Raw genomic sequence first — 25,920 nt, 5'->3', positions numbered from 1 at the left:
GCATCTGGGCTCCCTGGGGAGCGGCGCCTGCTCCCCTCCTAGCAGCCGGCTCCTTTGGCACAGCCTGGGGCAAAGGAAGGAAACTCGGGCAGCACCACACCCATCACTCCAGGCCTGGCTGACTAATGGGGCGTTAGGGGACAGGCCAAATACCTTTCAGCGGGAGGGGAAGGAGAGAGGAGATGGGGTCTGTCCTCGGTCCTTCGTGTTCGTGGGGGAGGAGAGACCGCCATGCACGAGCCCTCGCACTGTCTGTCCACTGAATGGGTCAGTGATGGCAGGGCACCGAGCAGCAGCTGGGAGAGGCCTGGGTTCCCGTTCCCTTCTCCGCCTCTTCACCAGCTGGGATTTCAAATGATCCCCTTGACCCCCTCCTCTGAAATGAATGGGGACGTAACAAGTGGGACTGAGCTGTGGTTAGAAGCATGGGCCCTGGGTTCAAATGACCTGGTTCCCAATCCCAGCCATTGCATCTTTCTTTGTCTTTGGGGTGAGCGTCGTCAGTCTTTTCTGTCCTTCCCTCAGGAGTACAGTGGGATTGATCACATTTCTCTCATTGAGTTGTTTTAATCTTGAAATGATATCTTATGCAAGCACATCAATGACATTTTATGCAAGCGTTCTCTGATGTTTACCACGTTGGGGTAGGAGTTTGTCTTGAGGTCTTTCAGACAGATATAATTGTAGTTATTACAAGTGCCCTTAGGGTAGCCAACTTTTCATCCATACCTTGGGGATTAGTGTCTTTTGTGAAAATGCTTTGTAAACTGCAAAACACCATCGGAATGTTGGGATGGTTGTTTCCATTTCCCCAAAAAGCCCAAGAGTTCTTATAGGTGTGGCACTATTAATAGCTGAGAGGCAGCAGCAGGACAAGAAATTTCTTCTCCTAGTCAAGGAGCGCGCACAACGTCAGACTGTCTTCCACTGGTCGCCCTAATTTCCTCTCTGACACCCACTGCCCTGAGCTGAGGTAGCGTTCCAGACTCATTCCAGAAAAGGATGACTCCCTCACCAAACCTCCACCACACTCTTCATTCTGGACGGTCTTTCCGTGGATCCACTGTTTACTCATCCATGTGAAGAATCCACGCCTGGTGGCTTGAGGACAGGGACTCTGTTCATTGACCTCTTAAACCAGCGGTTCTCAACCGGTGGATCGCGACCCCTTCGGGGGTCGAATGACCCTTTCACAGGGTCGCCTAAGACCATCAGAAAACACATATATAATTACATATTGTTTTTGCGATGAATCACTATGCTTTAATTATGTTCAATTTGTAACAATGAAATTGGGGGTCACCACAACATGAGGAACTGTATTAAAGGGTCGCGGCATTAGGAAGGTTGAGAACCACTGTCTTAAAGACAAGGATGAAGTAATCAATATAATACCCTCAATTTCCATCTTCCCCCCACTCCCCACCCCAAATATTGAACAGAACCTCAAACTGCTGGGAATATTTATTTATTTGGTCTATTAACACCAAGATCTGCAAAAAAACAACTTCTAAACACAGGATAAGAAAACTTGAACATTAACATTCTTCTTCAATTTTGTGAAGCTCTGCGGCACGGAAAATATACAAACTTCAAACAGCTGCAAAAATAGTGTCTTTGGGAGAAAATAGAGTTTCTACATCGATACAAGAAAAATAGGCATTTTTCTAATCCAACCCAGTCCTGGGGCAGGTGGAGGGTACAGAGTCCCCACCTGCCACCTGGCGGAATGCCAGCTCTTCCTTCCTCCCCTACCCACCTGGGGCTGGGCAGGCTGAGCTGCTGCTTAAGACAATCTTAGTCAGGATGAAAGCGAGATGAAAATGCCACTTGGGAAAACGCTAGGGTCCCCTCTCTGCCAGCAGCTGGACTGGTCAAGTGTTATGGCCCGTTAGGGCTGCTTTGGTCTGCTCCTCCAATGAGAGGGAAGCACGGGATGGAGGCTGGGAAGATGTGGGGATCGATCTTCCGGTCTCCTCTTCTACGTCTGCGGAGGAGAGGGGAGGAAATCTGTGGTGTCCCCTCTACCCCGATCAAGGCCAGCTTGCTCCATGACAAGGACAAGGGCCCCAAATACAGTCCTTTGGACTCACACCCAAGGGCAGGGGACCCAAGACCCTCTGAGTGAGTTTTCCACCGAGTAAGGGAGGTGGCAAGAACACAGGTATGATTTGTGAGCTGCCCAGCGGCTAGTGGAGAAGGCAGGTCCCCTCCCACTAGGAGGAGCAGCGTCCATCAGAGAGGGGACCCAAGGCTTTGACACAATAAGTGAAAGTGCTCGAAGGCGGAGAGGGAAGGGCGCCTTTATCCCCCACCTCAGTGGAGCTAGGGAGGGGCCTGCCACCAAGGCACTGGTCTCCGTGGTAAAGTGGTGGGGGTGCCCTCAGACCACCAGGGAGCTGTGGAAGAGCACGGGCTCCTCTGAGGGCGGGCTGTGCTGCCACGGCTCGAACGGCAGCGAGGAGGCCTTGGCGGCCTCTGGATCCTTCCGAGGCGGTGGCCTGGGGCTGGCGGGAGGGAGAGGGGACCCTGGGCTGGCGGGGCAGTTTCGGAAGATGAAGCTCATGCTGGGGAAGAGGGGCTTCATCAGGCTGACGGGGCAGAAGGCCGAGCCGGTCGGGTTGAAATGGACTTTGTTCTTGTCAGGACAGGAAGTCAGGAAGGCCACGTCAGGACCTGGAGATCTGGAGGATGGAGAAAGAAACGCACAGATATACACGTGTGTACGCATGCACGCACACACGTGCATGCACACTCAGAGCAAAAGAGAAACCACCAGCGTCCAGGGAGTAGAGAAGCTGGGTCTCTGTTAAAACAGGATGGTAACTTGACCCAAAAAACGAAAGGGTACTGAGCAACAACCAGCCTTTCGGCTCCTTGGCTCTTGTGTTTTAGAAATATGGCTGAACAACAGGAAATCTACTTTAATTGAAACAGGAGGGATTGAAGCTAGACAGAGAGGAGAACTTCTTGACAATCTGATTCTAGAAGAGACTAAGGGATCTTTTAACTTGGGAGATTTCATCAATAAACAGTGTTTTGGGGGCAGGCCTCTTGCCTGAAAGCAGAGATCCATGCAAATGACTTTCTAAGACTTTTACAGTTTAAAGCAGGGTTTCTTGGCCTCAGCACTGACATTTTGGGCTGGATAGTCCCTGGTTGTGGGGGCTGTCCCGTGCATTATAGGATGTTAATGGCATCCCTGGACCCTACCCACTAGGTGTGCCAGTAGCACCTGACCCCCTCCCTCCAGGCTGTGACAACCAAAAATGTCTCCTGACATTGCCAAATGTCCCGTGGGAGTAAAAACTGTCCTCCATTGAAATCTCCTGGCCTAAAGAATCTCATTCTTGAGCACATTGGAAAGGTGTGATTTTTAAAATATGTGCTAGGAGGGAAAGATAGCAACCATTGTGGGAAAGGCAGCCCGACCTCATCAGGAGCTCTAAGTTCTAACTTACCATGTGGTCGTGGCCTGAACTGTCCCACCTTTAACGAGGGAAGAGTCATCCAGACCCTTCTGAGAATGTTGGGGAAATGGAAGGGTAAAAGGAGGTTAGGTCAGACAGTCCTAGAATAAGGAATCCTTCTGATAAGAAAAGGAAGTGGATAACCATGTTGTGAGGTTTAAACAGCCTGAGAAGCTGCTGGTTGTGAGGATCCTGAGTGAAGATGAATGTGTAGGAAGATGGGGGAAGCTCTGTCGCCAGTGGTTCCTAGCAACCACCTTTTCCTTGAAGTATAATATGTCCAGAAAAAGGCACTGAGTGTACAGCCTGATAAGCTGGTTACTACTTTAGGTGTAAATTCTAAGAATTCCAACCCTGGGAGAAGAGTGGAATGGGCAGGAGAGGGAATGTTCTCGGGGTGCGCGGACGCACGTGAGGAAGGTGACCCAGAGACCAAGCAACGTGTGAGGGACATGAGGGCAACCAGCACGACCCTGAACAGCTTGATTCCCCGCTGGGAAATCCAGGCCATCTCACGGGTCAGCAGCTGGAGAGGAGGGGAAAATGTGGCAAAAGAACCACGAAATACAAGAACTTCCGGTAGGAACGTTGACACAATGAAGAGACCCCGGTGAGCTGAGCATTTCCATCCCGGGATATCTTAGAAAGGAAGGGATGGATTAGCACCTTTCTTCAAGGGCTGACTGGGGCAGGAATCTAGATGAGATGACTTTAAGACCTCTTCCAACATGGAGTCTACAAAAGACTCAAGACAAGCAACTGCCTAATTTCCACAAGCAATTCGATGTTGTAATTCCTCAGCTATAACGTGGACTAGGGAAGGGCACACAAGTCCAGAGCCTGCTACACAATCTGGCCTCTTCCCTCCAATTCACCCAGAGGACTCAGGGTTCCGGAGAGGTACCAGGCAACAGTGATGATGCGAGAAATCCCCAGTTGGCTATGGTTTTCTCCTTAACTCCTACTCTGGGTTATATATGTACCTCCTGCCACTATCCAGGGCCGGTCTCTCCCTTACCTGAGATACAAATGGAGCCCTCACGGCCACAAACCTGTCCCAGCTAAATGTCCACTCACACACTGCGACCAAGCTTCCTGGCTGCCATGGAAACCAACATCCACGGTGAATCTGCCTTGATGAATATTAAAGCTGGTGGGGGTGGGGGGGGTGAAATGAGTTCTTAGGGTGCCTATCACAGGGGGCTGGCTGTGTGGGCCAGCTCTCAATGTTCTCTGCTCATGGAAGAACGGCCTCTGAGTTGCCCAATCAGGTTTGGGAATGTTCCATAGTCCTTACTTGCAAGGACGGGAAATTTCTGTCTGGACATTCTTGACACTTGAATCACTGCAGCCGCAGGGTGAAGACCTGACTCGGAAGCAAGTAGAAAGCCTCAGTGGGGACGAGACCCTTCCCATCTCTGCCTGAAGAGAACTGCTAACATATCCGCTCTCTCTCTGGTTATGGTCTAGCAAATTCTCACACCGCCCCCAGGGATGGGAAAAAACAGAAGAAGCCAAGGGTTTAGCTTCAGAACTCTTTCCTTTCCAGCTCCTGCTGCGCTTGCGGCTGGCATGTGGGCAGCGAGCAGGTTTCTATGGAGATAATGATAAGCAAAAATTTGGTGCTCAGAGTAGGTAATGTCAACAAGTTTGATCATGGAAAATCTGCAGCACCAATAATCTAAAGTTGACGGCACCTCTGGGATGAGGGAGAGTCCAAGATGGAAGCAGGGCCTATCCGGTGGGACAACACAGGGCTGGCCCCCCAACCCTGTCCCTCCCGCTGATGTACTCACGTGGCCTCTTCAAACACACGCACTCTCTCACAGCCTTCCGGAGGCTCCCGTTTGAAGACGTAGCTGTGATTGGGCCGAGGGGAGGAGGCAAACGCAAGGACTGGAGATGGGCTGCCGTCTTCAAGGAAGGCCGGGCGGCCTGGAGGGGAGGCTGCAAACAGAGCAAGGCTGAGTCCAGTGGAGCTGAAAGAAGGATCTCCACCACCCTCCGCTCAGGCCCTGGCGTAAAGGGAAGAGGCTGATGCAGGAAGGTGGGGGCAGGCGTCATGCTCATCCAGGCTGTTTTTCTATACTCGACCTTAAAAGATCTTTGAGGCAGCTTACAAAAATACGTATCTTGTTACACAGGATAAAAAAAAATGCAGCTGAATTGACAGAAAAGTCAGGTCTAATACCAACTGTATATTCCAGGAGATGAACGGCAATGGGAACTCCAAGCCTCGGACTTAAAGGAATCCTAATTTCTGTCTCTCTCTCTTCCTTCTTTCAAGGCTGCACTGCCCTGGCTGCCAACATACCATAGCTTCTTCCTCTCCACAGCCTTGAAAATCTATCCCTTCTTCCAGGAAGAGCTCTTGTACTGACTCAGAGAAGCAATCTTTACTCAACCCCACTCGTGGGATAAAATTCCTCTTGCTTCTCACGCAGCGAATGTACATTCCCTAGGTTGCAAATATTGACTTTATCTGTATTTATCTCACATTTATTCCTTCTTACTCTATGCTCTGTTTACCTCTGTGTATTGTTAGGTCCTGCCCTTGGCCAGCCTACCTCATGGGGCTGCTGTGAGAATCAAATGAGGCGATGCAGGCAACGGTGCTTTATAAAGTAAGGATCATTACTATCGGGAGGAAGGACTCGGATCTTGTCCTGTTTGTGATGCGGCCAGGGCACAGCAGAAAGTAGAGATTTGGAGTCAGAAAGTTTGGGTTTCCATCTGGGTCAAACCAGGGCACATTCTCTTATTTTATATCATTTACAACCACCTTGGGTTATATATGTAGCTCCTGCCACTATCCAGGGCCTGTCTCTTCCTTACCCGAGATACAAATGGAGCCCTCAAGGCCATTTGTAGTGCTGGTAATGGGTACAGTGGACACCTGAACAGACTTGAGGGCCTTCAAGCCAAATATGGGATGAAGGGAGGGCTTCTTTGGATTCCAGTGAGGATTAAATAAAAGTATAGGTGCAGGGACTTTATGTAAATTACAAATCAGAATCGATATCAAGGACCATTGTTATGACTAGTATAATGTATGGAATAAAGACGACTCACAAAGATATACTAGTTGCCTGGCAAATAAAGATGCCAGGCCTGCCATTGACTAGAGGCAGAAAAGGGAGTGGAGATGGCTCTGCACCCCGAGTGGGCCCTGCTGCCTCGGCCGCCTCAGGGCCTCCTCAGCTTACCTTTGTCATTGGGGATGGATGCCAGCTCCTCGACGGCACCCCGATGTTCCTCGCGGCTGGTCTGGCCAGAAGGCTGGGGGGATGCCAGGGGCATGGAGGGAGAGCTGGAGAGGTTGCCAGGCTCCAGGAGCAGGAGGGGGAGATCGCAGCTGCCACTCTGGGGGGGAGCTGGGGCGCGGTGCCCATCAGGAATATCAAGGATCTGCCGGGGAAAGGGTGGGTGATGACTCTGTCCTGGCTCTTCAGGACAACAGAGCTGTGGGGACCCTTGGGGTCCTCCCTTTGCTCTTGTTTCCATCCTCCATTCATAACGCACAGCGACAGCAGGACACCATTTCCTCAAGTCACTGATTTCCCGACTCCCCAGCCCCATCTAAGGGAAAACCCCTGCTATTTCTCCCCTAGCATTTCGGTCTTCTCCCTGGTAGCACTCGCAGCCGATCTATAATTGCATATTTATTTGAATGGTTTCTCAGTGTGTCACCCCTATCGGGCTGTGAGCCTCATGAGGGCAGGGACCTCCTGTGTGCCAGCCACCAGGACACCGTTCCGCTGTAGGCCATGATGGGACCAGTACGCAAACACCACGCACTGAACACCCTGCCCCCTTCACATTCGGTGGCACTTGTACCTACAGCTCACCAAATTGTGCGCGTGTGTTTGGGTGGGTATAAAATTCTACATACATGCCAACTTAAAATCAGTCAGCAAGTAAATGTAAACGGAGGAGTGTGCCCACTAGAATTATATTCATACTGCCCAAATGGCACTCCCCAATTGTACCGTGTCAGTATACAAATGTGCCCGAGACTTCAGAAGAGGTAGCAAATAATTCTGCCTGGGAGTGGGTGGGGAAGGCCACATGGGGGCACTGGGCAGGAAGGATGCATATCTGTCATCAGGTGGAGATGGGGGAAGGGCAGTGGTAACACAGGCAATGGGTGGCTTTCACTGGGCGCAGGGGTGACGGCAGCGGTGCCAAGTATGCGGGAAGTGAGCTGGTGCTTGGCTGAAGAACAACGTCTCGCTCATTCCTCCCTCTGGGACCTGCCTCTCTGCCAGCCCCTGCTCCTCCTCTGTCGACCTACCACCACAAAGCCTTCCCCAGTTACACCCACGCAGCTCTGCTGTCCCTGTGGGGAAGTCCATTTGAGTCTAATCAACTCAATTCGTGTTCCTTCCGCAGGCTGGTGTCTGCCTGTTACTCTGCTGCTGCGGCCATCGCCTGTGAGCCCCAACGAGCAAGAGTCCCAGCCCCCGTCCACACTCAGCCAGACGCCACCTGTCAGTGCGTCCAGGCTGCAGCCCACTCACCCGCAGCAGCTCCTCTTCACCCTGCTCCTTCACGAACACCTCCTCCAGCTCCTGGTTGAGCCCCTCGAGGCTCCTGTGCAGGCAGGGGCTGAGTCGAAGGACAGGGGACCCTGCCGGGAAGCTGGGAGGGGACGCCTGAGGAGGAACACATGAAGCACTCACTGAAACCCACCAAGCTCGGTAGCTATCAGTTCCGGCCGGGGGTAATGGTCATGTCTACACGGCAACACCAAGTGAGTAAAGGAGGAACTGGGCACAGGGACTGGTTGCAATAGGTCCAGTCAGTGGGGTTTTCTCCAGAGGTTGGCGCTTTGAGAGGTCGGGGGTACACTTTTAACGGCTGCAGGAGCATCACGGCCTCAATCGTACAGGGGATGAGGGTGGGGGAGAGAGAAACTCAGAACAGTAGGAAGCTCTTCCAATGTCATTCACCAAGTCCAAGTTTGCACTAAAGCTTTACCTGGGCACCCACGGGGCCACAGGACATATGGTGTGGTAGGGCTCAGGTGCTGCTCAACCCGAGAGGCTCTGCCCACATGGTGGGGGGAGTGTGCCCGGGAGGATGACAAAGGGGAGAGGCTGGGTGGTGACATACCTTCAGTGTTCCCCGCACAGCATGGTCTCCTTGGAGGGGGGAGCCCCGCTCCTTCTCTTTCCCACTGCGGCTCAGCTTTGTCCTCTGCAGCTGTTGCTTCAGCTTGGTAATCTGGGGGCCCAGAGAGAGGGAGAGGGGAGGCAGGTGAAGCACAGCAAATGTGCACTGGGTCCCTCCTCCCAGCACGGCTCCTGCCAGAGGCCCATGGAAATGCCTAAAAGGGAGATGGCAGTTCATCTTCCATCTCAAGCCACCTCCGTGGTGTTCCGAACTCTGATGATGGGTTCATCGGGCAAGCTGGGAACCTTATCAACTGGGTGACTTGATAGTTTGAATTACCATGTATTGCACAGATGGATCAGCTTCCAACAAATTTAAAAATACACAACACTCAAACCGTTTTTGTCTTTCACAGATTCCGAAGGCATGGAATACTACTCTATGAATAGAAATGGGAAATGATGTTTTTGAATTCACTCCCCAAAGTACATTCACAGCTATCTCAAAGGCCCGGGACCAGGAAGGATGGAAGGATTTCCCCCCATTTTAGAGCAGACTGCGCTGAGCGAGGAGCAAGCTCTCCAGAGGGAATATCAGATTTTGTCCCGACTTCCATTTCCTGTAACAATTATGGATTATCATCGACAATTTTGAATATTATCCCTGTCACATTTGGGATTCTAGACCTACTTGCCTCAGCTGGCAAATGCTCAGAAGCCGAGCTATTTAAATATGGGCCTAAATTAAATGGAATTCGGAGGGTAGATTTGCTGCCCACAGCCACGCAATATGACCACTGCCAAAAAGAAAGTGCTTTCAGATTTGCTATTGGGGATCATTCAACCATGACTCCATGCTTAGTGTAAATAACTTGCTTACTCTGATAATTACAAATGTTAAATACTCTGCATTTTCCACTAGCCTTAAAGACTTCATATTTTTTCTGTTTTTGCAACCAAGAAGGCAGAAGTGACTCCCCCACAAAAGAGTCCAGGGTGACCCCTGGCAAGCTGGGCGGTGGCAGACAGAACTGAGTTGGGAGCCCTGGAATTCCGGTCTATGGCTTTCTCTAGTCAACCTTGATGACTGGAACCCTCCTGAGAGAAAAGGAGGGCCAGGAAAAAGTGCTTGGAAACAATAACTATTTTTTTCTTCTTTTAAAACGAAGGCTGGATGAATAGTAAGTACTATATGGGGCTGGGGCTTTTCAGTTCCCAGGAAGGCACTCCCTATCTTCCTCCAGCCTCTGAACCGCTTATCTGGATCCAACCTCAAAGCACAGTGAGAACAATGGTGGCTCCCACCCTGTGCCCGGCTGCTGAAGGGCACCAGCGGCCACTGGCCAAGCCCCTGCTGGCAGGACGGTCTTGGCTCCAAAGGCCTGGCCACCAGGCGGCTGGGAGGCAGCTGCAAGGAGCCATCACATTAGGGAAAGACCAGGTCAAGGCAAGGGAGATGGAAGTGCGGGCCCACTTGGGAGCAGGTGCACCCGCGGTGCTGGGGGTGGACAAGAGCAGCTACTCCGGCCAGGAGGTCAAAGGGGACGGTTACCTCTTTGCGGTGGTCTGTGCTACCCCAGGACGCTGAGCGCTTGTGCGCACAGGAGCTGCTCCGCTCTCCTTCAAGCTCTTGCCAGGACAGGGGGGTCTGCGGGGAGAAGAACCGTGAAATGGAGCAGCTTCTCAGGCGGGCTCAGGGGAAGCAGACACACAGTTACCGGACAGAGGCAGTGGCCTCTGCCCTCTCATCTGCTCCACAGCCTCCTCAACGCTGTCAGCCGCTGTTATTCTTCCAGGCTTCTCCACTGACTCCCTCTTTCCCCATCACCTTCCTCCTGACGAGCCAGCAAGGCCGGCCTGCTCTCTGTTCTCTACGACTTCTACACATGGCTGACAGGCCCAGTTCTCAGTGCTCCCCAACAGTGAGCTCAAGGATTGCCCACCCTGTCCCCACCAGCTCCAAAGAGCATGGGCTCAGGGGCCCACTGGCCTCCTTTATTCTCGAACCCTCCATGTGCCCTGTACAGGCCCAGGTTCCTGGGAACCTAACGAGAGCAAGTTATTAGACAGGAAGCATGAGTTGGAAAAGCAGAAAAAAGGTCAACAGAGATCCCCTCCCTCCATCCCTGTCTGTGTGGTGCGGTGCCTCAAGCTGGTTCCGCGAGTTTCCCCTGCACACAGAGTAAGTGCTAGGAGGCCTCCTGAATACCCAGGGGTGGGACATTTTCAGGATGAAGGGAGCCAGAATTCTGAATTCAGCCCTGACTCCTGATCGCTCTTGGCTTTGTCACAGCTCCTTCTCCTGGGCCCTGCGCTGCTCCTCGTGAGAACAGGGCTGTCAGTCTGCTGGCCGCCCTCCTCTGCTGCACAGAAGACAGAGTTGGCCCAAGTTGGAGGCAGGGGGAGTGTGTAGACCCACTTCCTGAGCCTCAGACCGAGGGAGGAAGCTGTTGGCTCTAAGCACAAGGCAGGAGGACAAGATTCCGCCCCACCACCAACATCCCTAGTTCCATTCCAAGGGAGGGGCCCAAGGGGGAATGCGCCAGTGGAACCAGTTCCTCTCTAAGTTCTTTGCATGAGCTGCCAAAACCATGAGGGCCTGGGAACAGTCTCCTACAACAGATCTGCTGACCTCCCCGGAGAGGTTGCAGCAAACAGAAGGGGGAGGAAAAGAGAGAGAAACCCAACAACTCAACACCCAACAGCTGCTAAGAAGAGCTCAGCAGGGACAGGCTGAGCAGGGCTGTGGGAGCAGCCTGTCCTGTGACAGCTGCCGGGGAGGGGCCCTGGGCAGGGGCTCCTTGGTTCTACCTTCTCCCAGCTGCCCACCCATCAGAACCTCGGCTGGACTGAAACAACAGCCAGGGTGAGACAACTGCCTACTTCCCTTCCCTGAGGCTGGCACCACGGGAGACTATCAGAGATCCATCCCCCCACAGTCCCCTCCTTTAGGAAAAAGGCAGGCAGCACATCCTCTGGCCCAGACCCCAAAGCCCTAGAGGTGAAGCTGCCTGACAGTCTATGGAAAGCAAGCAGCTGTCTGCTCCCAGATGCCTACATCCCTCTAAACCAGAGCTGGCAGACGGACCTCAGTAATGGCTGCTGCATAGATTGAAAAGTGAGGAGGAAGTCCACCTCCCCCTCAGCCCCCTAGGTTCAGCGGGTGCCTGAACTCTCCTCCATTCGGGGCTCCAAAGCCAACCCCACAGGTGACTAGCTCTGCTAATCAAAGTGCTGAGTCTCACACTAGCCTGTGGTCCCTGGAAAGGTGGCAGCGGCTATGGAGGAGGGATGACAAAGGCTAAGGTGATGAGCCTGCTTCCCCTCCTCCAGGAAGATGCTGTATTCACAGGTGGGTGGTGAGAGGTAAAAGCAGCCACATTCAGGCTGCCACCGGTTCCACTAACATCTCTGGCAAACTCTTCAACTGCCTTCTCTCTTCTGAAACATGTGAGGGGGTGGAAGGAGAAATGTAGGCTCGCGCTGGAGTTTAGAAAGGATGTGAAAATTCACGGCAGCGAGGATCATCTCCTCTCTCAATCTGCTTTACTTCCCTGCGCTCTGTTCTGCAATGTCTTCCAGCAACTACTGCCTACTCTGTGTAAACTGTGCTACCAAGGCCACCGCTTTGCCTCAACACTCCACCCCGGCCGTAGATATCACCGTCTCACCCTCCATCCCATGGGCTCTCCTCTCCATATTTGGCTCTGCCTTACCCAGGCAAACCAATCCCAGCTCCTCCTTCTTATTCACGCATTCAACAAATAGCTCCTCAATGCAAACTGTGTCAGGCAGTGTTCCAGGTGCTGGGGACACTACGATGCACAAACCAACAGAAATCCTCTTCCCCCTCGAGTTTATGTTCTAGTTGGGGGACACAGTCTCAACAATGACAAGTACTAAAGAGAAAAGTACACCAAAGAAAGGAGCTGGGAATGCTGGGATGTGTGGGGGGGGGGGGGGGCGATGGGGAGACCGACTTGATTTTAAATGTCCAGAAGTCTCCAATGAAAAGGTAATGCCTGAAGAAAAACCTGAAGGAGATGAGGGAGTGAGCCCCGTAAGAGTGATCCAGGCGGCGGGAACAGCAGGTGCAAAGGCCCTGGAGCAGGAGCGAGCCTGATGTGTGGAGAACAATGAGGAAGTCAGTGCAGCTGAAGCGGAGTGAGCCGGGGGCACAGCAGTGGGAGGTCAATAGATGTGACAGATTGAAAAATGGTCCCCCACAGTATCAGGTCCTAATCCCTGGAACCTGTAAATGTTACTTAGGCAGTCACGTTCTTGCAGAGATGATTAAGTCAAGGTAGAAATATTATCTTGGGCTATCTGGGTGGGCCTTAAATGCCATTACAAGTGTCCTTAGGAGAGACAGCAGGAGATTAGACAGACACAGAAGAAAAGACGATGTGACATGGAGGCAGAAATGGGAGTGATGTGGCCACAAGCCAAAAAATGCTGGCAGCCACCAGAAGCTGGAAGATGCAAGGAATGGATCTCCCAGAGAGCCTTGAGAGAAAGTGCAGCCCTGCCAACACCTTGATCTTGGCCCAGTGAAATGGAATTTGGACTTCTGGCCTCCAGAATTGTGAGAGAATAAATTTTTGTTGTTTTAAGTCACTAAGTTTGAAGTAATTTGTTATAGCAGCTTTGGGTACCTATACATAGATTATGCTGTCTCTGAAGCTGTTTACATGCTGGCCTTGAGAGTTCTCATGGCAGGCATGTGCACAAGTGTGGTCTTTGGTGCCTCCTACTGAACCGGGAGCATCAGGAGCGGGGGCCCTGCCCTGCCCCTTATTTTCAGTGCCCCTGGGTGGACAAGCCCCTCCTCCTCTGGTCTCACCACAGTGGTCTCCTTGGAGCATAGAGAAGTCATGGCTATTGAAGGCTACCCGTCAAAAAGCAACCCTCTAGGGCACAACAGGAGCCAAGCCATGCTGCGTGACAGCACGGTAAGGAGTCATTCCAGATGACCCTTTGGAAGCAGGGTGGAGCCTGTGCTCAGCAGGCCAAAGTCACGTTGGTCAACGGGACTCATGCACTGGAACAGATTTGTGTGAACACCCTGGCCCGGGGGGAGCAGCTGGAGGAAAAGCAGGGCTATTTACCAGCCAACTGTGCAGATGATGCTCGGATTATGCAAAACTGATGTGGGTTAGAGCAAGGAAGCCTTGCCTGGGGTTCTGGGGTCCCAGAGCACCATGTGGAAGGATAACTGGGCACGGGGACGGAGGAGAGATTTCCAAAGACCAGCCTGATAGAACAAGGCAGGGGCCAAATGGAGCTGAAAGGCCTCCCAACTATAATCTGTTTCTCTGCCACCAACCCAACTACGTTTCTGCCTGGACTCTGTGGCAGGAAGAGTCTAGTTGTGTTGTCTCCAGTGACGTTGGCAGAGCCCAGCTGGGTCCTAGCAGCATCACCCAGTATACCTGTGTGGAGGCACCGGACAGCATGGTGCCTGGCTTCGTCCAGATGGTCAGCAATTACGTGTTGAAATGAAATCCAGCAGGGAATCGGCTCCCTGGGACTCTGGCCAGACAGAGACAGGAAAGGCTCTGAGGGGGGTCTGCCGGCCAGTTCTGAGAACTCCGGCTGCAGGTGGCCAAGGCCACCATCTCTGGCCCTACAGTGACCATGCAACGCTCACATTTTCCATCATGAACCCATCTTCAAACATTCTGTGCTGTTGTCACACCACATGCTGAACAACTGGTCCTGCTCACCATTTGGGGAAGTGGGCACTGTGCCCGGGCCCCCACACCCACAAAGGCAGGCCCATGATGGGCAAACTGAATTGTGTGTCACCACTAAATGTTAAGGCACTGGCTTGGGAGAAGGAGGACGACATGACACAGGTAGGGCAAGTCACAGAAAGGGAAGTCTTCCCAAACAAAGATGCCACCCTGCCTCCTGCCTTCAGGACACTCCATGATATTTATCAAGGACTTAAGCCATCTTTTTTCTTAAAGGATAAGTCAGGCCTAAAGAACAAGTCTGTCATGGAGGCTTCCCCATCTCCCCTGGAACAAGTGAGGCTGGGGATGAACAGAAGAGGGGACGGTGGGTGGGGGTGGTGGGTGGAGGGAGGCAGAGCAGGTACCCAGGTCCCATCTGTCTGCAGATGAGAACACCAGCAGGGGAATTTTGCTCAAACAGCCATGCCAGCTGTGGTGAGACCACTTCCTCCCTCCAGAAGAGTGCAGAAGACTCCAGTGCTTTGCACAGCAAGGAGAGAGAGGGGTGACCGCAACCGGCATGTGGGGCCACCACCACCCTGGCCCAGGTCCAGCCGCTTAGGAGAGGCCACTTGGCAGCCAGCTCTAGTTTACCAGCTGAGTTGGGGGAAGAGTGGTCCGGAGAGGGGAGCACATATTCATGTTGATCTGGAGAATCCTGACAAGCCCTCCAGATTAAGGTGACTGCCCAGAAGCCCTCCTCCTCCTCCCTGGCTGGCCACTGTGCGTCCAGCTCCTGCTGCACCTGAGCGCTTCCTTGGTCTCACCAAGCTGGTCTCTGGGAGACCTGCTCATCCCTCTCCCATTGCTCGTCCTGCCTCAGAACATGCAGCATCTCCAAAGCACTCCTTCCCCGAGCACCACATTCAGACCTCTCTCCTTCCCAGAACCACCAGCTTCCCAACGGGGCCCATCCACTTCTCTTCCTCCCCTGCCCCAAGCAGCGGGGTAACTCGGCCCTCCATGTCAGACTCTAAATTGTCTGGACTCTACCTGTGCCTGCCTAAGGGCTTAAAACACAGCTAGGCCCAGGGAGGGCTACTGGGGCTGCTGTCAACCTGCTATATTCGACAGCGGAGGGCTTTTCGCTCCACCTTCTGCCTGTGAGGAAGCCTTGAGGATGCAGCCCGACTGGCTACCTAAATAGCCTGGCAGGTGACTTGTGCTTGCTGCCCAGGTCTGAAACTTGCCTGGAACGGGCAGGGCTCCTGCTTGCTCTATGGGGTTCAGAAAAGGGAGTTGCACAGTGGTTCCCTGTCTTTACTGCAAGGCAGGCCCCCGGGAATGCCAGGGCTGATGAGGTCTCCAAACACACACTCTGGCTGCTGGCTCTGGGTCGGGGGGGAAGAGGGGGTGGGGGGTGAAGAGAGGTGCAGGCGGTGCGGGGAGGAAGAGTGCAGAAGTGAAGGCCAGCCAGATACAGTGGATACTATATTGGTGTGGCTCGAAGAGAAAGGACAGAATGTGGGGTAGGGGTGGGAACAGGCCCCCTCAAGCTCAGAAAAATTAGGGTAAGAGAGGGCGCCAATTTATTTTTAACAGTTTAAAAGCTTTCAAAGACTTTGGTAGATCCCACCTCCCTACCTTTCCCCTTACTCCCTAGTATCTCCCCAATAAAAACTCATCTCCAGTCCATTCTGGGTGATATACCCATGCTCAGTAGGGAGATGCCAGGAGAGCCTCAGGTCATCATGGTGTAATACCAGTGTGGAAGGTAGCTTGTGCCAGGCCAAGGACCCAAGCAGGAATTTGAATGGTGGCCAAAACCTAGAAGCAGAAAATTCCCAGAAGGCCAGGAATGAAAGATGGGCAGAGCGCAAACTTGGTTTGGATGCCTACGTTGATCAGAATTCTCCCACCTCCTGACTGCAGCCACAATATTGACAGGTTGCTAAGAGTTCCTCGAGGGCTGGAGCCCATCCCAGGGAAAGAGGAAAGCTGCACAGCTCGGCCTTGCCAGACCCATGGAGGCGCATCGCTGACCTCTGTCTTACTGTGGCAGGAAGCCCAGACTTGTTATATAAAAGATCTGGCCTGCAGTTGGAGCCTGAGCAGCAACACACAGCCTAGAGTCCATGCCTCTAAATCCGGCAGGGAAACATCCGAGGCCAACCCTGCCTGGAGTTGACACAGAGAATGCTATGTGAAGAGTGGGATGGAGGCTTCCTAGAAGTCTGGCAGCAGGAAATGACAGAGACAGGCTACATGGCAGCCTGCCATCTGACAAAGAGGGATGCATTCATGAGCTTACACACGTGAAGTAACCTCAAGTCCTGTTCCTCCGGGAAGCCCTCCGTGACTACATACATTATTTGGGCTAAACACTACTCTCAAAAGAGAAAGGGGTGTGTGCTCCAGGTCGGTGACGGGGAAGCATGACCTATCCTACTTGCCCTTTTCTAAGGGTACAGGGAGCAACAGTTCCCAGGGCTCCCAGGAAGTAGACCTGCTCTGTCCGCTACCTGGAGTGTGTTCTCCCTTCACTTTCTGTTCATAGATCTAAAGGGAGCCATCGATTTCAACAGCAGTAAATTCTTGTAGGGCCAAGGTAGGGTATTCCCATGAGAATTCCCCTCCTCTGAAATGTGCCAGATACTTGGCCCCACGCATCCCTTGGCTGTTTGTTCACTGGTCTTCATGGAACTGGCACCCAGACTCACAGCGGCCAAATCTTGTTCTCATTTCCTTATTCTTCACTCCAACATGCCAAGAACAGTGCTGGGCATTCAGACTCTCACTAACACCATTGGAAAACGGACCTCATTAAAAAATAAATAAATAAAAGAAAGGGACTGACGTGATGTGCTCAGAAGAGGAGGCAGGGTAAAGTGAGTGCACGAAACACTTCCACATTTGGCCACCACCCACCCCATCTACAGCCAGGCAGAGCGGGCACCGCCCCCCCCCCCCACCCCCCAAGCTGCAAAGGAAGAGCTGACTTGCCCCGTCTCCCCAGGATGCTGCTTTGCCTCTGAGCCCGTATCTTCCTTCCTGAGGACAACTCATTTGTTCTGAGGTTGAACAGGAATAGGTTTAAACTACATCAGAAGGGAAAATGTTTGACTCTTAACAACATGACGGCTAAGATTGCTGAAGTCTTGAATCAGATGAAGAAATACCTTTGTATAATTTCACAGATGACTTCTTGCTCAGGCTAACACTATTTATTCAAAAGCTGACAAATGGGCTGGATGATCTGCGGCGATTCCTTCCAAGCTCACGATGCTTAGTGAAAAGGCTGTCGGGAAGAAAGGGGACCTGGGCTCCTCAGGACTCCAATGAGTCCATTGAAATCCCAGACTGAGCTGCTGGCTAGGGATCAACTCTCCATTATCTGAGAGCCTTCTACTCCTATTGCTCCAGTGAGATCTATCCTGGCTCAACACACTCTTTGGCCACCTCTTCCAGTTGTCTGGGGAATGCAAACTCAACTGGATGTTGGCCCCGGTTTAATTTTAGCAAGGTAAATCTCATTTTTTAAAACCTAGAATAAATTCCAAAATCAGCTCTTGCTTACCCACACATCAATACTCAAGCCAAACTGAAAAACCCAGATTGACTTCTCTCCCATCAGTCAGGTGCAGTGCATACTCATTTTCACAGAAGTTTACAAAGAAAACTGAGCTGGTAAACATGAGGTGACAAAACGCTACATGGTGAATATGTACAGCCGAAACCCAAGACAAGTAATTTCAAGGACTGAGGGTTGGAAAGTAGACCAAAGGCTTCCTCAGCCAGCCCCTGCCCCCATCCTTATTCCTTTTCCAGTTAGGAGAGAGCATTACCTGGGTGGCCTTGTCATTGGTACAGCAGGTGAAGGCCCCATCGGCATCTCGTGGCCACTGGCCCAGGAGGTACGAGCTGAGGATGGTGTCCAGGGAGAATGTGCGTCGGACCTGAGGTGGCTGAGGCCTGCACACGGGCTTTTCTGCACACGGGCCGCTGGCTGGAAGAGAGCACAGCACGCCCCTTGACATCAGCATGGTGGGAAGAGGCATGGAAACCAACCTTCTCTCTCCTCCGAAGCCTCACCTGACTGCCACCTCGTCACGTGCATCCGCCCCCTCCTAAAGGAATCTGAAGCTGCCCATAAAAGCACACGCAGAGAGCTCTCCCAATTAACCAGCTGGCTGCTATCGCTGGAAACAATTTGCACATTTTACTTTGGACTGGGATGACCTTATATACATGTCCTCCATCTTTTTCCTGTTCCTAATGGGCTAGGAACTGTGAAGTCTGAGGCCTCCATATGGAGTTTCCTGAGAGCAGGATTGTTTCCCATCATTAGAGAGAGAACGCTAAGTAGACAAAAACCAAATTTTCTTCCATTTTTTACCTCCCGCCCTTCTCCTTCCCTTCAGCACTCACTGCAGGGCTCCTAAGCACTACACAAATTCAACCAACTACCTGAAGGACTCTTTTTTTTTTTAATACTAGTATATGTTTTTATTCATTTCAGAGAGAGGAAGGGAGAGGGAGAGAGAGATAGAAACATCAATAATGAGAGAATCACCTACTGGGGATTGAGCCTGCAACCCCGGAATGTGCCCTGACCAGGAATAAAACCGTGACCTCCTGGTTCATGGATTGACGCTCAACCACTGAGCCAGCCACACTGGCCGGGTTGGAAGACTCTTTATACTTCCTTCAGGATTGGTCAGCCCCAGGGAACCTAAATTCCTGAGACAAAGAAAATGATATAATATTGACTTTCAACTATTGAGCCTGAGGAGTCAGCTTAGGGAAATATCCACGTTTTGGTTCTCTCCTCTATCTCAGATTTCTGGCTACATGGGACAAAAATGAAGCAATCATAAATGCATTCACTTTAATTTTACCTGGATCACAGCTTTCTGGGAGAAAGTAAAAGTTGAGACTGTTGATAACATGTAAGGGTTCCAGAATCATCTATAAGTTTCAATCATCTGGGTGGACCATGTTTTCCACGGCCACATTCAAAACACTACTAACTTAAGATCTGTAAGGCTCTTTCCTTTAAACAGAGCAAGATGCTTTCACATCTGTATTAATCCCTTAATAATTCATCTGTGCATTAAGCACAGCAAAAGGAACTGGGGATTGTGGGTATCAATAAACTTGAAGAGCTTGACATTTAAAAAGACACTAACAGCCCTAGCTGATTTGGCTCAGTGGATAGAGCTTTGGCCTGCGGACTGAGGGGTCCCGGGTTTGATTCCGGTCAAGGGCACGTACTTTGGTTGCAGGTTCCCTGGCCCTGGTCGGGGTGTGTGCAGGAGGCAACCAATCGATGTGTCTCTCTCACAGTGATGTTTCTCTCTCTCTGTCCCCCTCCCTCCCTTCCATTCTCTCTAAAAAAAGTCAATGGAAAAAATATCCTCGGGTGAGGATTAGCAACAACAAAAAAAGAAATCATACTGTACATATTTTGCAATGTGCTTTTGCCTTATATCATAAACACCTTTCCAAATCAATATGCACTGATTTAAACACAACACATTCCTTTAATAAAGTTTAAATGATCTCAACGTTTCTGTTAAAACTCTTCAAAGGCCCTCTTTTCAAGATGGTAATCAAAGGCCTCATGTTTTGGCCCCACTTACCTGCCCTTACATTTCACTCCTTTTCAAAGCCTCCGTCCTGCACAAACTACCCTACAGCTTCCTACCCAGGTCCCGGGCCTTCCCTCCTCCGAGGTTTGCACATGTGTCCAAGGTTGAAATCTTATCAGTCCACCAAGGCCTGCCTCCACCTCCAAGAGCCTTCTGGATCCCCTGGAACAATCTCTCCGGATTTTCTCATTTCCTCCAGCACGTTGTACCCTTCCAGTACTTACCATCTTCTCTTCTGGATTATGGGTATGTGTGACTCCTAGATAATAAACAACCTGTGGCCAAGGACGGTCCCTAGTTTATCTTTGTAGCCCTCCCAGTGCCCAGAGCACAGGGCTGGTGATGGGCAGGTGCCTAAGTATTTGCATAAAATAAACTCTTACTGTAAGGGTAAACTTGCTTTATACCATGGATTCCAAGTTTGCCTGCACATCCATGCTCAACCCACTCCCCAGGGGTAAAGCCACCCGAGGTGCCTGTCTCTTTTCCTCCGAGGCTCAGAAAGGCCCAACCTCTTTCTTCCCCATCCTGCGCCTTGTCGCCCTCCCTGTAAGTCAATGACAGGCACGCTGGGTTCAAGTTCCAACTTCATCTCCTACACTAGCTTTTCAATCACTCATCTTCCTATCACTCACCTTCCTATTCTGCACTTAAGATAAAAAAGCAGCAATCAGATAGTTCTGGGAGCTTCTAACCTATGTCAGCAGCCAAGTCAGACACCAAAATGCTGTGACCCCCCTACAATGTCTTTAAGAGCCCAGCGGTGAGGTGGGGGCTCTGGAAAAGCAAGTTTACATGACAGAGAAGCAAAGAAACAAGGAAACAGGTGGGTAGCAGATGAGCAAGAAACTGGTATAAAGGCCAGAACGCCACAATCCTCATGGCTGTGTCATCCCTGTGTGAAGGGAGTGGGCTGTGGCTCCAGGGCTGAGAAAGAAGCGATGGGGAGAAAGATATCTTGGAGACGCCTCTCCCAGTCCCTTGGCAGAAGTTGCTGCCTTTGCTCTACTGTGTTTATATAGTCCTCAAGTTTTGCCCCATCCCACAAAGTTTGTTAATGAATTGAATCTTCTATTTTCCCAGCAGCTTTCAAAGGTGCTAGGGAAAGACTGGTAAGGAAACCAACACGTAGGGAAGCCCAGTCTCAGATTGGATTCAGTCACCCTGCAAGTCAGAGACAGTCCCAGATCTAAATCTAAGCTTCCTCCCTCCTATCTCAGTTCACCGGGGCTCCGGGCCCTCTTGCATGAGGACATGCTCTGAGGCTGCTGGAACATCTGCCTGGACACCTGGAGGAAGGATTGTCTCGTTAGCTACTTTTCAGGGAAGGAGATAATAGGCCTGACCTGAAGGTCAACAATGACCTTTTTCATTTTATGCGTTTCTTTGGGGGGTGGTGGGGGATGGTTATGAAGTCTTTGAAATGTGGTGTTAAAGCATTCTGCTATCTTCTGGGGACAATTTACACCCCACCCATGTTAAATCATTCCATTACCCTTCATATCCCATCCATTCATGAGCTTTAGCAGAACTTCAATCTCAAGGGCAGCAGTCAATGTGGTACTTTACTCCCGGTGCTCCCTGGGCTAGGGAGGGCTCAGAGTCCTGGAATTTGACATGAGACTCCAACCACCACTCATTATGGTCAACTCTACATGCTTTCTGGCCATCTCTGACCAAAGTTATTTACAAAGACTCTGAGGACTTCATGGGTACTGACTTATTCCTCCATATACCAGAAACAAAACAAAACAAACAAAAAGCAAAACAAAACATACCCCATACATACAAAAGAAAGAGGGGGGGAGGGAGGGAGACAGGGAGGAAGCGGGTAAGAGAGAGGGAAGGGAATGGGGGAAAATCAAGCACCTAATCCAGACCCAGCTGCCTTGGACACCTTCTTCTCTGCTAGATCTGCAAGGGTCTCACCACAGCTCAGTCGAACTAGAGGACTTGCCTCAGTTTCTTTTCCTCAAATGAGACAGCTGGGCCTCGCCCTATTTCTATAGTGACCACATCCTAGTGCAATGTGTTGGCACAGCTCCTAGGAAGCCACAAAATGACTGAGTTACCTTCTGTCTCAGAGCCCTCAGCAAGGATCTCTTCCCTCCCAAACCCCCAAATTCTTAGCATGTCCTGGCCCCTTGGAAGAGTCCATAAAATGCCATGCTTCCTTCATGTCCAAAATATAGGGGAGGGGGAGGCATTTAAAAATTAGATTTTTATTTCAAAAATCTCATCCCAAATGGTTTGGGGAACACCTGCTAATGAGGGCACCAAAACTGATTAAGGGCTAAAGCAAGGTGTCAAGTTCTCCCCAAATGCAACCCCAACTAAAGCCAAAATCAGACACATTTTGTTCCATCCTGGAAGGGGCCACAGGGTGAAGCAGTGTTCCCCCACCCAAATATGTGGGGGCTCAGACCGGAGGGATCTAGTCCTGACTGCGGCTCTGCCTTCACTGTACTGCGGTATGACTGTAGCCAACACCAGGCAGCCTCCCTGGGCCTGCCCTCCCATCTGGCAAGCAGGAGCAGGACTCCGCCTGCATTCCCTCTTAGGGATGCTGTAAAAAACAGATGAGATACAAATGCACTTGAAAGTCTTCATTAGCTAGATTAGGTCAAACCCATTGTCATAATCCCTCCCCATACCACAGTCCTTTAGGATTAAAGGTGGGGGTGAGGGAGCCTAGAAAGAGGCTGCCACACAAGACAGCAGCGCGAGTTCCAGCCACCACTATCCCTTGGGAAGGTACACATCTGCAGTGTCAAAGCCCTGCCCTTCACTGGGAAGTCGAACGCGGCATGGACACCCCCCTGAGTAAACGGCGCAGGGGCGGAAATAAAACTGCCTGGAGACGTGGGCATCAGCAGCCGCGGGGCAGCACTCAAGTTGTGCTACCCACTGAGACCCACCTCCATGAGGAACACCCCCTAAGAGATCTCACGGGCTTGTCCCTCATGGGCCTACCGGAAGGATCTAGGGAGTGGGCTCTGCCCTGCCACTGTGCGATGATGGTTAACGGAGGAGCTCCGAAAAGCAACAACGGTTGCTTGTGGTCAGAAGATGAACTGGTTTCATTTCTGGAAAGTACCCCTCTCAGATTTGGGAAATGGGGAGGATTATAAGACAATCGGCTCTCCTATCTGAGGAGAGACGCCCGTGTCATGACAGGCCATGACAAAGCAGCAGGCCGCCGGGGCCCTGGCTGGGTGGCTGCGGGAGGGTGGAGTGTCCTGTTTACAGCGCTGTGGGGTATTATCGGCCCATCGCATTCGGCAGCCTCCGCGGCCCAGCCACCTGGCGGGGCGCTTGGCACCGGGCCAGGCCATTTCACCCTGTAGCTGATCAGTGGCGGATGCTTTGGTTCTTGGGCAACGGCAAATGGAAAAAACAAAACAAACCGGCACACACCGGAGATAAGAAGCCTTCGTGCTATCTTCCAGAGCCACTTGGCCCTGGCTCCCAACTGCTGCATTTTTATGGCTGTGGGAGAGGGGGCTCTGGGTGCAGAGGACCAGCAGTCAAGTGTCTGCGCACGGGGGACAGTCAATAGGGAGGAGAGCACACAAAGGGCAGATAAGACACGGAACCAAGAGTGCTAGCAGGGGCCTGGCACGCCACCGGGGACCGACTGATTGCTCCAGCAAGCAGATTTTGCAGCCCACCACAGGCCAGCTCTGTGATAAGCGCTGTGATACAGGAGAAGTGGGAGAAGAAGCTGCTAACAAGGTTACAACCCCTAAGCACCTGAGGGACCCCAGCCAGCGCCTCTTCAGAAGGATCACCCAATGGTCTCTCTGCTCTCTCCTATCCCCTGGCTGGAAATCAGCTCAGGTCTGACCACACCCGCAAACGCCCATCCTTGGTACCCAAAGGAGAAAGGTGACAGCTCTTAGAAGGGCAAGACAGGGTCAGGGGAAGGGGGAAGGCAGCAGATGGCGCAGGAAGTGAGGCGTTTGTGGCTGCCCTTCTCAACTTGGCCAGAGATGGACTGTGGGGCAGAGGCTTAGCAGCTTATGAGGAGAAATCAGGCCCTGACCAAAGGGTCCTGGCTGAGCATCTAGGGGCGCTACCTCACTTATTTTACTCTCATGTAGGAGACAGAGGCCTGGGAAATAAGACAAGGCTACCCTCCTCCCATCCTCCATCAGCCTGAAACCTAGTGATCCCAAAATACCCAAGCGCAGAAAGAAGAAGAGAAAGGCAGCCAATGAGACCTCACACGTGGCAAGAACTCAACAACCAGCAGGTCCAACAAACAAGTTATGAGTCACTTTCTCATGTTGTTGGGCTTTGAAGCATTATTAGCTCGAGTTGTCTCGCCTCCCCTCTTAAAGAGAAAATAGCTCTTGTTTAGAACAAAAACTGTACATATGTTGAGGGAAATAAGAAAATGCAGATGAACAAAAAATGAAAACTAAAAACTATGCATGCCCCCACTCAAAGATCACTACGGTGCATATCTTCCCTGGCCTCTCTTCATGCACATATGGGTGCATACATATTTTTTATAAAATGAGATCACATCATACACATTTTTCTACAATCTGCTTTTTTCAGTCACCGATCTTCAGTTAGGAAGGACAAGCAGGCCCAGGGCTGAGGCGGGTCACGTGGCTTGCACATGGAGGGAGCAGGCGCGACCCTGTCCCATCTCCTAGCAGTGATGCAGAGATTCTTTTTGCAGGGGGGGAGGGGGGGGGATGTTAATCTGGAGATGAGCAAAGTAAAATAGGGATTCAGAACTCTACACATTTCCCCAATAACAGAGTTGCAGTAAGTAGGGGAAGTCCCTCCTACAGCTTCACAGGGATTACTGTTCCATTTCGGTACACGTGCTGGGATTACGCAGGGCAGGCAGTCTTCTGAGCTCCCAGTGCTCCAGCACCGCTTAACTGCTTAACTCGGGGACGTGTGGGTTTTGGAGGGAAGTTGCGGTCAAACCGAAATCCCCAATCTGACTGTACATGAGTTAGAACCCTCCTTGGAAAGCCCAAGGAGACCCCATCCATCCCAGCTGGGAAAATTAAACTTGGGCCTTTGAATACTTCTTTCAACACCAGGCAATAGCTCATTTCAACCATAACCGGGAGAAGAAACCAAAGAAACTAGATTAAAAAGGAAGAAGAAATCAATAGTAACATCACATTTCCCTTACCAAGAAGGCTTACCTACCTAACGAGAAAAGAGCAATGAGATTTGTATATGCGTGGAAAACTTCTCAGACAGGCCCTCACTTAAGTACTGACTCCATATTTAAGTGTGTAGCTCAAATGAAAGCGTTTCTGGCTACAAGTCTGACTCTCCAGGGTGCAGACCACAGCTATAGGCAGCTGGAGAGAAGGGCCAGGACAAACCCATCTGGAGATGTCATTGTGGGGGAAAATAAGGAGTGTACTAGTACTAGTACTAACTATTCACCATCAGCAAAGAGGACAAGGACGACCCCAGTGTGTGTGTGTGTGTGTGTGTGTGTGTGTGTGTGTGTGTGGAAAGAGTAGACAGCAGTTAGACATTTTGTTCAATTCTCAAGAAGCTGCAGTTAGAAAAGGAAGTGGGGTGAACTTTTCACCTTTTATCTCAATTCTCTAAAGAGTTCTGTAAGATTTTGACATTCTTAAAACAAAATACTAGCAATTACTGATTGGAGCTACTTGGCCTTTGCAAAAATAGCAAAAATAGTGCAGAGACTAGCCCTGTCTCCCTAAAATTAAAAAAAAAAAAAATCCTCACCCCTGCAGTTATTTGGGAATGATGAATTTCTCACAAGACAGACATAAACCCTTCCGTATCTTCACTTCCCACAATGATCTGATTCCTATCAAGTAGATGAGAAATCACAACTTCCAGTCAGCTCTTAGGTAGTCTTTTAAGATAAAGGAGGTAAAGAACCAGAGATTGAGGAGGTTCATCTGCAGCACACACCCTGTGAGAGGACAGTTGTGATTGAAACTGCACCCTGATTTCTGTTCTGAGTGTGTGCACATCCTCATGTAGAGAG

The 25,920-nt window shown here is 51.2% G+C and overlaps 1 protein-coding gene across 1 annotated transcript in view; it reads right to left on the bottom strand.

The window, feature by feature from the left end:
• Positions 1 to 1,453: 1,453 nt before the first annotated feature.
• The window catches only part of FAM117A (family with sequence similarity 117 member A), a gene marked incomplete at its 5' end in the record, with an annotated part of 40,851 nt that continues 16,384 nt past the window's right edge, over positions 1,454 to 25,920 (bottom strand). The window contains 7 exons of the mRNA XM_081109704.1: positions 1,454 to 2,684; positions 5,267 to 5,417; positions 6,677 to 6,878; positions 7,991 to 8,125; positions 8,586 to 8,696; positions 10,137 to 10,232; positions 18,108 to 18,268. Of these exons, the coding sequence (XP_080965830.1) occupies positions 2,384 to 2,684; positions 5,267 to 5,417; positions 6,677 to 6,878; positions 7,991 to 8,125; positions 8,586 to 8,696; positions 10,137 to 10,232; positions 18,108 to 18,268 (1,157 nt within the window). The 3' untranslated portion in view covers positions 1,454 to 2,383. The remainder of the gene's footprint in view (positions 2,685 to 5,266; positions 5,418 to 6,676; positions 6,879 to 7,990; positions 8,126 to 8,585; positions 8,697 to 10,136; positions 10,233 to 18,107; positions 18,269 to 25,920) is intronic.

Source organism: Myotis nattereri (assembly GCF_964212035.1).
Source record: "Myotis nattereri genome assembly, chromosome: 16".
Lineage (NCBI taxonomy): Eukaryota > Metazoa > Chordata > Mammalia > Chiroptera > Vespertilionidae > Myotis > Myotis nattereri.
The sequence above is the reverse complement of the archived record's forward strand: the minus strand, read 5'-3'. Positions and strand labels throughout refer to the sequence as shown.